At 40.7% G+C, this 9,785-nt stretch overlaps 1 protein-coding gene across 3 annotated transcripts; it reads left to right on the top strand.

Moving 5' to 3' along the window:
- The first annotated feature begins 3,106 nt into the window (after positions 1 to 3,106).
- Positions 3,107 to 9,395, top strand: MMAA (metabolism of cobalamin associated A). 3 transcript variants are annotated; one of them, XM_032686572.1, is made up of 7 exons: positions 3,107 to 3,132; positions 3,747 to 4,220; positions 5,276 to 5,398; positions 6,474 to 6,644; positions 6,948 to 7,033; positions 7,548 to 7,697; positions 9,039 to 9,395. In XM_032686572.1, the coding sequence occupies exons 2-7, from the start codon at positions 3,803 to 3,805 to the stop codon at positions 9,324 to 9,326; spliced, it is 1,236 nt and encodes a 411-aa protein (XP_032542463.1). In that variant the 5' UTR covers positions 3,107 to 3,132; positions 3,747 to 3,802; the 3' UTR covers positions 9,327 to 9,395. The 3 variants fall into 3 exon arrangements, with proteins under 3 accessions (XP_032542463.1, XP_032542464.1, XP_032542462.1); XM_032686573.1 differs by lacking the exon at positions 3,107 to 3,132 and adding an exon at positions 3,139 to 3,529 and having other exon boundaries at positions 7,548 to 7,682; XM_032686571.1 differs by lacking the exon at positions 3,107 to 3,132 and adding an exon at positions 3,141 to 3,529.
- Positions 9,396 to 9,785: the final 390 nt, after the last annotated feature.

The raw sequence follows: 9,785 nt of genomic DNA, 5'->3' as shown, positions 1-9,785 counted from the left end.
AACAATTAATCAGCTGTGGAGAACATTATTTAACTTGCTTTCACAACCAGTAGACTTATATGAATAATGTTTGGGTTTTTTCTGCCCATACAGTAATTTTTTTCCCAAAGGAATGTCAACATTTGCAGAAAAGATAATTGCTTTTAAAAGAAAATATGTCCTCTTCATATAAAAAACTTGTGCATAAGCCATAGAAAACTTTCCTGTGATTATATAATTTCTCACTAATGTGCAATTATAGCTCAGTTGATATCAACAAGAAAATGTTAAAGTCACTGCTCTAAGGTTTTGTGAAGAAACTTCAGCTCCCTTGTTTATAAAAATATTACACAAATATAAACGACAGTTATTTAAGATTAATTTTTCCTCTTCTTTCTCCAGATTCTCTCTTGTAGGTCTCAGCCAAAGCTCAAAAAGCAAATTTGTTTTTCTAGGTTCTCGAGCAGCTCTGTGAGCTCTGATAACCTTGTGGTTCCTCACCAGCACGAGTGCAGCGAATCCACTCAGCTATTGGAGCCATCCCACCTTTGTAGGTGGCTGAACCTGGGAAGCTGTGGTAAGGCTCTTGTGTCCAGACCTAGCCAGGGAGCTGACTTGCTGCTCTGTCCTGGCCTTTTTGTGGTAAAACCTTAGGATGCCTGTAGGCAGCAAACATCTGTGTGTGTAGCTGTCAGTGAGTCTTTGGGGAGATGAACTTTTTTTGTGCTGTTTTCTTGCCTGAGTCACCATTGCAAATCTGAGGTCTGGGCTCAAGTTGCATTTAAACAGCAGACATTCACCTGTGAATACGCTTCCTATTGTTTTTATTTCACATCTTTTAAGATGAGAGAATAGGTATATTTTGTCTAAAATGTTAAGACTGCTCTTGAAAGGTTAGTGCTTTCTTCTTGAAAGGAAGGCCGTAATCAGCTGTTACCTTGCTCAGTGTTGTGCTGTAAAGAGGAAGTTGGATTGATCTTCTCTGCTTGTGTGAAAACTGAAATGAATTGAGGGTTGTCCTCTGCAGGAAAGGACTATAGCTTCAGTTTGTACCGTAGTAAGTAATTTAACTCTTGCTGCAAATTGACACTTGTTTGTTGCTCTGGCCAACTGCTGTATGAATCTCTTGGGTTTGGTTTTTTTTTTTCTTCCCCTTGGATTGCTTGTAATAAAATACTTGTATGTTTTGTAATAAAGCCATTAGTCCAGTTGCAGTCATACTAGCCAAGAACGTGCATTTGCAAGGGAGGAGGGTGGACTTAGTACAAGCAGAGTGGAGAAAAGTTGGAGGAAAAAGAGAGTGAAGATCACCAGGTGTTACACTGGAAGTGCAATGTGAGAAGTCAGTGTAGGAATTGCCACTGAATTCGTATTCCTCATTGAAAAGTTCATTTTGTAATATAGCATAATAGACTAAGACCAAAATTCATTGGGTTGTGTGTAATAAAGACCAAAAAAATAAAAGCATGTTTGGTCACATACCTTAAAAGATCATAGGGGAAACATAAAATTAGAGGTGGTAGAAGAGTGCACAGTTCTAGGAGACCTGTGTAATCTCTTTTCCAGAATATTGAAAGAAGGAGTGTGTGTAATTGATAATGCAACAGGAAGTCTTCCTATCATATCCGATATTTGGAAAGTCTAGTCTCTGACTGGAGAAAAGCAAACTTATTTAATCTGAGTTGAGGGGAAAGGGGGGAAAAAAGAGAGATTACTTGAATTTCCAGACCTCATCAGTGTGCAAAGTCTTGAAAACAGTTCTTGCAGCAAGACTGCTCTAAAGCACATACATGCTTGTTTGTGGTCGTATCAGATTGGCAGTGCAACTGATGGGCTGTATAAAATAGCAGAAGTTTTGTTTTGAACTGCTGAATGCACAATTTAATCTCATTCCTATTATTCCAGTCCACAAGGTTATCACAGACAGAGAACTGAACAATCCACTCTCCTCTTCAGTGTTGACGAAATGTTTTGCATATCCATTCATCTAGGTCAATGACAAATTATTCAAGATGAAAGTCCACAAAGTGGAATAAACTACAGGATCAATTAAGTCATAGCAGAATGGCTTTTTTGTTGTTGTTGCTGCTGTTATTAAAATAACAACGGGGGTGTGCTACCTAGGTTTAAGCACAACACTTGAAACAGAGAGCCTTAGAAAGCTTATTTAATGAAGAGATTATAGTGATACGTGCTAAGTGATGAATAAAGATCTGGTTAAATAGAAAGACTTCACAAGGCTGTTTTCAAATGGGACTTCTTGTTTGCTGTGGTTCCATCACATGCTGATAGGGACACAAAATTGCATGTTTTCTCAGCTCTGAAGAGAGCTCAGTTCTCTGGGTATGATAATCTTCTGGACCCGAATAAAAGCAATGAGATTAAATCGTGCATTCAGCCGTAAAGAATAAAACTTTTGCTATTTTATACAGTGCATCACTTGCACTGCCCGTGTGATGAGAACTGTGCACGGGTCTGGTGTGATGGTAAGACTGCAAAGCACTGGGAACAAATCAGCCAGGAGGATTCTGTGCATTTACGTTTTCTGGGAATAAATGTGCCTACTTTAACAAGGAGATGGGCGGAAAAGGGGTTGTAAGATGACAGGAGGAAATAATAAGAGTTTTAAAAAAGTAAAACAAAACCCACCCCACAATAAACCAACATTCCATGGCAGGAAATTTTAAAAACCAGGTTTAACTTGCCAGAACGAAGACTGAAAATAAATATGATGTAATAAGCACAGGTGGAGGTTTAATAATTTCTTCTCTCTTTGCTGCCATCTGAAATGAAACGAGGGGAAGAGTAAATCGCCACGCACACACCCAAAGCGGACATTTCTAAGACCTCAGGAAAGAAATGAGGGTTTGCAACACCCTTCCTTGAAAGGCCAGGGCAGAGGGACCGTGGCTCCATCGGCGTGGGAGTCCGTGTGCTCATGGAATGGCCAGAACTGAAACCTGAGGACTTGAAACCCGGCTTTGCAGGGCGAGGAGGATGGGGGTATGGACGGTGATGGTAGGGAGGGGGGAAGCTCCTTTCCTTTCGGGACCCCCCCCCGCCCCATCCTACTCTCCCCGTTCCCTGCCCGGACAGCGGGTTCCGGCTCAGGCTGAGGGCGTCACTTCCCGGGGCGGAGCGGGGCGGACCGTGGTAGGTGCCGGGAATGCGGGAATGGCGGGGAGCGGGGGATTTTCCCGCACCCTCATCCCCCTCAGCGGTCGCGCCCGGGCCGCGGCGATTGAGCGGCTGCGGGGCCGGGGCTGCCCGGGATCCTCCGGGAGGCTTCAGATCCTTGGGTTTATTCCTAAACGTTCTTGTGCCTGAGCCCACGCCCCCCCCTTCCCCCTTCCCCCCTTTTTTTTTTCCGGACAAAACCCCTCATCCCGAACTGTTGTTAAAAACAGCCCTGCAGCCGTGAGAGTGGGACATACAGCGATTTCAGGGAGCACGAGGGTTGTTTTGTGCCTGGATTTGCGGCGCGCTGCGTGTGCTCTCAGAGGCTGCCTTATTTGAAAGTGCTGTTTACGTGTCTGCTTTTTTATAAAAGTAATATTTTGTTGAGTATGATAATAAAGAGAGGACGCGCTGCTGAAGGTTGTGTGGCTACTTTTCGTTGTGTCTTTTTAGCGGGAAAAGGGAAATATCTTTATTCAAGACAATAGGTACGGATAAAATAAAAGCTGATGATCACCTGTGTAGACTGGTTTCATTTGAGTCCTTAGAAGTGCTTTGAAGAAAGTAAAAATGTTTGTCTTTCTCTTTAAGGTGTCCACAAACAGAAGTGAACTGATACCTCTGGTACTTTTTAATTCCAAACAAGATGAAGATCCCCTCTTTGCTGATGGGATTCCCTCGTTATTTCTCCAGAAGAACTTACTTCATGAACTTCCACTTCATTTCCAGAGCAGATTTTCTGTGCGTTGGATCTCTTGCATCAGTGCACCACTGTCGTACAGAATGGATGTGTTCATCAAATGGTTTGAGGAGAGAGCTCTGTCAACAAGTAGCCCCTGAGCAGCAAATAGAGGGACTTTCTGACAGAGAACAAAGACTCGTAGACAGACTTTACAATGGACTAATCCAGGGTCATAGAGCCTGTTTAGCCGAAGCCATTACACTTGTAGAATCAACTCAGAGTAGGAAGAAGAAAGTAGCCCAGGTGCTCCTTCAGAAGGTATTATCCTACCACAGGGAACAAGAAAAATTAAATCAAGGAAAACCACTTGCCTTTAGAGTGGGTTAGTCCTTTTATATCTGTCTAGTAGTTGCTTATGTGGAATTGCAGTTCTCACCTTTCATTATCACTATCATCTGTGGTCTGTAGTCTTGGATTGTTGGTTTTGTGGGGTTTGTAACCAATTAGATCACTTCTGTTGTCCAGTGGAATTATGGCTGGATCTAAAAGATGCCTTTGAAAAAGCATTAGAAATTATTGTTGCATCTTGGGATGTGTTATGTGGGGTGTTTTTTGTAACTGTTATAAGCTGAAACGTTAGGTGGTTTGCAGATTGATGCAGATATTATCTACACCTAGACAAGAAAGGATGTAGTCAAGCAGACCTGATCTTTCTGCAAAGGTGTTTTCTTGAATCTGTTTTTCGATTTACAAAAGATAAAACACGTGCTTTCCTGTTTTATGGTCTTCCTTTAAAGCAGCCTGTTTTTCAGCTGAAAGAGACTTGCACCTGGTTCTCTTGGAAGCTCTGAAATATTTTCCCCTTGCAAAAGGATGGGCTACTAATGTATGTCATGCCCAGCTCATTTCTTGTATCTGTACCAAGGTGGTAAGAAGGAGAACTTGGGTTTGAGTAAGAAAAGTTTGGTGCTAATCTTAGTTTGTGAGCTTTGACACACAAGTAAATGGCCTCATTTTTTGAAGTAACAGCTCTGCAAGGTAAGGGCTTTTGCTTTTACAGTGTTTCTTTTATAAATGTCAGTACATCTGAAAAACGCAGTTTTAGGATGAAATGTTTTGAAAGTTCTGAAAGCTAAGTCAGTGTAAGTAAATTTATTTGGAGGGAAGTAAATATGTGTGGATAATGTTATGTTAGTGTGGGTAGGATGAAGGGTAGTGAAGTGAGGGCTGCTGTGTTGGGGGAATCAAGATGGTGTATTTTGAATGAATTACAACTGCTTAGGTGGTGTAACAGTTTTGACATATCTTCTATTTGCCTTTGCTGTGATATTGTGTTAAAGTATGAGTTGTTATCAGCTTAGATGTTGATGGTGTTCGTGTGATATATTATTTATTTGATTAACAAAACGTTTTTTCCTTCCTAATATGATTATTTAGGGTTGTCTGGTCCTCCCGGTGCTGGGAAATCGACTTTCATAGAGTGCTTTGGGAAAATGCTTACAGAAAGAAAACACAAAGTGTCTGTGCTGGCTGTAGACCCTTCCTCTAGTACAAGTGGTGGTGAGTGTGAATTAAAGTTTGAGTCTGGTTTCCAATACCTTGTCAACTATAGGAGTATCTCTTTGGGCCAAATGGAGGAAAATTTACGGCCTCTAAAAGAAAAATATTGAATGTATCACGTTTTCATTTTTTTCCCCATCTGATATGAAATTGGGAAATAGGTATCAGTGTCCTAATTTTTCGACATTTCCTCTTTTCTAGTGTTGGAATGTTCAGCCTTACAGTTTTTTTTTTTTCCTAAATTTTAATTTCTTTGAAGCTGTGTGGCTGTAACGTGTCACTTTCAAATAAAAGATCATAGGGGAATTATAAGCTGACCATGCTTGATTCATAGTATTCATGACATAAATATAGAATCTTGATTCTGATCTTTTTCTAATGGGCAGGTTCCAGGGAACTTCATTAGTTTTTTCAGCTTCTGTGCTGTTACAGAAGATGCCGTGGTGTGTAACTATTTGTAAAGACAAAAAACTTCAGCATTGCAATGACCTGGCACTAAGACAGACTGTATTCTTGAGTGCATGCATTCAGGATGCCTCAGAATAGCAAAATATGATAGCAAGACTGCACCAGTTGAAAGAATTGAGCATCCCTCATCTTTTGGAATGTGCGTTGTGTGCATAGATCTTGCTGAGGCTGATGCACAATTTGTTCAAATAGATTTATGTCAGATTTCTTAAAACAAAAAAATCCACCATCAAGATGTATCAGAATCATGATGCAGATATTTGTTCCTTTAGACAGAAACAGCAAATATTTGGTTGTGTGACCTGGTGTGTGTAGGCATCAAAAAGCCATTCAGGAGGTGTGGAATTAATTCTGATCTAGAACAAATTCTTTGTATTTGATAGCAATAGGTCTGCATATCAGGCCTTTCCAGCTTCTGATAGGTGGAAGAACCAGGCCATAACTTCCTAGTCCTCAGCAAAGTCTCGAGCAACTGTTACTGGGATATTCCTGTTTGACTGACTTAGCCCAAAAGGTCTGTCTTTTCCCACTCATTTGTTAGTGTGAGGGAGAAGGGGAAGTTTGGCTGTGTTGCACTTCCAAAATAATTTAACATTACATGTTTAAGGTTCTCTGTTGGGTGATAAAACACGGATGACTGAGTTGTCAAGAGACATGAATGCTTACATCAGACCATCTCCAACCAGTGGGACGCTGGGAGGTGTAACAAGGACCACAAATGAAGCCATTCTGCTGTGTGAAGGAGGAGGCTACGATGTTGTTCTTGTGGAAACTGTAGGTGTGTGCTTAGGGCTTCCTTTTAACTATCCTGTTGTGATATCTAAATAAGGTGTGTTCCTAATGGCATGCTTTCATCCTTGATTTTGGTCATGTTTCATACGTGGTCGCTGGTTGAACACGAATGCCCATTCTGTCTGTTTTCTGGTCTTCTTTGTCTTTTACAAAACTGTTGTGTTTCCTGTCATTTTTGTTTTGTTTGTGGGATTTGTTTGTGGTGCAGTGCTGGGGTCTGTAATAATTATTGTCATGAATGTGATTGAAAGTTTGCAATAAATGGTGAACTGTGAAATTAATTTTTTAGGTGTGGGACAGTCAGAATTTGCTGTGGCTGATATGGTTGATATGTTTATATTACTGCTACCACCTGCAGGTGGAGATGAATTACAGGTATTTCTCAATTTCTCTTATTGATTACTACCTAGGACTAGAAAGAGAAACTTAACTCAAGATGCAGTATCTGTGCAGAAAGTCCACATCAACAGTCCATTACACTGCTAGTATTTTCAGTGTCATCAATTTATTGCACAGCTAAGATCCTATATGCTCCCCTGATTTTGGAAGTATTAGGATGTAAAATTTTGATACTCTGTGACTTACCTTTGACATAATTACTAGTTACATAAAATTTTTGGGAGTGGGAGTCTCAACACGTGAAATAGGTTTACATGTGAACTCTGATGTCCATATGTAGTGTTCTTGTGTCAAAGTAGAGTAATAACTGGTAATGACAGAGGGTGTTGGTACTACTCTTGCTTGACTGGCACATACACACACATGTACACACACAGAAGTCAGTCAGAGCCACTAGAAACTGAACTAGCATTTTGACCTGCTTTTTGTGATAAATCAGCATGTCACCGTCCTTCTGGGTGTTCATGACATCTCTCCATGTTCCACTTAGGGTATCAAGCGGGGTATAATTGAGATGGCAGATCTGGTTGCTATAAATAAAGCTGATGGTGATTTACTTGTGGCTGCACGGAGAATACAGGCTGAGTACATCAGTGCTATGAAGCTGCTTCGCAAGCGTTCGAGGGTTTGGAGACCAAAGGTTTGTGTACTTCCCTGTGGTTTGTGTGTCAGTTTGGGTATGCCTTTGTTTTGTTTGGGTTTTGTCGGTGTGTTTGGCTTTTTTTCGTAATTTTTCCCCCCAGAAAAAACACTGAATGAGTTAGGATTGATATCTTCTCATCTAGCTGTACTAGTCTCCCTGGGCTCTTTTATAAAAAAAATTTCAGTTGGTTGTTTAGTTTTACACTGTGCTGGAGAGCTGATTGCTGCTGTTTGTGTGTCACCTCTGATCTCAAGGTGTGCCCCATGAAACACTGTGCAAAGCCAGTCCTCCTTCCCATGAGTTCTGTCCTGAGCTACAATCTCAGCACTGGCAGACCTATTACTAACATCAGTAGTGGTACAAACTTTACTTGCTTTTTGTAGACTGTACATATCTTAAAATGTCTCATAGGCCATTTCTCCATCATTTGTAACTCTGAAGCCTGTGGTTATCTTTGTTCTTTCACTAGTACTTATGTTCCCTTTGCTTTAATATTTTTTAATTGCTCACAGAATGAAAGTTCTTGGGCAAGAACCTTGTCTACCTGTGTATGCAATATCTAGATTATTGGAATTCTCATCCCGTGGGTCTCCAGTTTTGATGGTGTATTTCATCTATTAAAAGGTTATGATAAATTGTAAAGGAGAAGATTCAGTACTAATTTTTAATATGTGTCTGTAGAATAAGCACAGGCACACACTCTCACTTCCTTTATTTATGTACATGTATCTATAAACCAGGTTTGCTCTACCCTGGTATTAAAATTGACCCATTGAATTAAGGTTCAATCAGCTGGGCTGCCTGAGGTTTAGCTGTCCTTTTGTAAGTGGGGGAAAGAGACAGAGACTTCAAAAAAAACCAGACTGTTCCATTTAAAAGACTGTGTTAGATATCTGAAATATTATTGGCAAAATTTAGTTCCCAGTCTGGAAAGCTAAGGCCAAAAAATAGTCAAAATGCCTCATTTCTGGCATACTTTAAGTGCAAAAGAATAGCTACCAGAATGTGTATGTAACTCTACGTGTAAGTAAAAAAGCAATAATGTACCTTTTAGCTTAAGGTCTCATTAAAAATTATTCTCATTATACAAGCAGTTGGACAAGGCCTAGTAATCCCAAATGCTGTGGATCTCAGGGTCCACTTGTAGTTGGTAGAATCCCAATTTTGAGATATCTTTTCAAAAAAACTGTACAGAACCACCAGAGCCTCATGAAGTGAGCGTGTTGGGTGAAGCTTGCCTTACATGTTTCTTAATTTTCATGGAATTTGCCTGGTGCAGTAATTGAACCCTCAAGCCCAGTAGTTCCTTGGCTTTAAAGATTCCTCTGAACCCAACAGGTAATGCGCATCTCTGCCAAAACTGGAGAAGGTATCTCGGACATGTGGGATAAAATGACTGAGTTCCGTGACCTCATGCTCGCGAGCGGTGAGTTGATTGCCAAACGACGGAAACAGCAGAAAGTGTGGATGTGGAATCTCATCCAAGAAAACATGTTGGAACATTTCCGGAGTCACCTGGCGGTCAAAGATAAGATTCCACTTCTGGAAGAAAAAGTTCTTAGTGGAGTCTTGTCTCCTGGACTGGCAGCCGACCTGCTACTGAAAGCATTCAAAGATAGTCTCTAAGCATTATTTTCTTACTCTGTTCCTGATAAGTGCTTTATGTAAACATGAACATTAAATACGCTTTTTCTATGTGTGGATTCAAATGTTTTACTACAGTAGACATTAATGGAATACCTAACCAGTGCTCTGCAAAAGAATACCACTGGATTCTGTATATGGGATGATCATGACAAATCCAAACACTCACTCAGAGATTACTACAGACTGTATTGGAAAAAAGCACGAGCCCAGATCTTCTATTTGTATACACCATAGATCTGTTGATAGGAAATGGATGCCCATGCGAAAATGTGACTGGTTTGGGGAGGGTGTGAGAGTAAGGTTTGTGCTGGTGCAGGGTTTTATTCTGCTTATGGGGTCATCTTAGGAGCTGTTGACACTGCAGCTTTCCAATGTATTTTTTCTAATATAGCATCAGCTGTTGCCAGAATGGATTGCCTTTTTTTCTTTCCTCACCTT

Source organism: Chiroxiphia lanceolata, chromosome 4 (assembly GCF_009829145.1).
Source record: "Chiroxiphia lanceolata isolate bChiLan1 chromosome 4, bChiLan1.pri, whole genome shotgun sequence".
Classification (NCBI taxonomy): domain Eukaryota; kingdom Metazoa; phylum Chordata; class Aves; order Passeriformes; family Pipridae; genus Chiroxiphia; species Chiroxiphia lanceolata.
The sequence above is the reverse complement of the archived record's forward strand: the minus strand, read 5'-3'. Positions and strand labels throughout refer to the sequence as shown.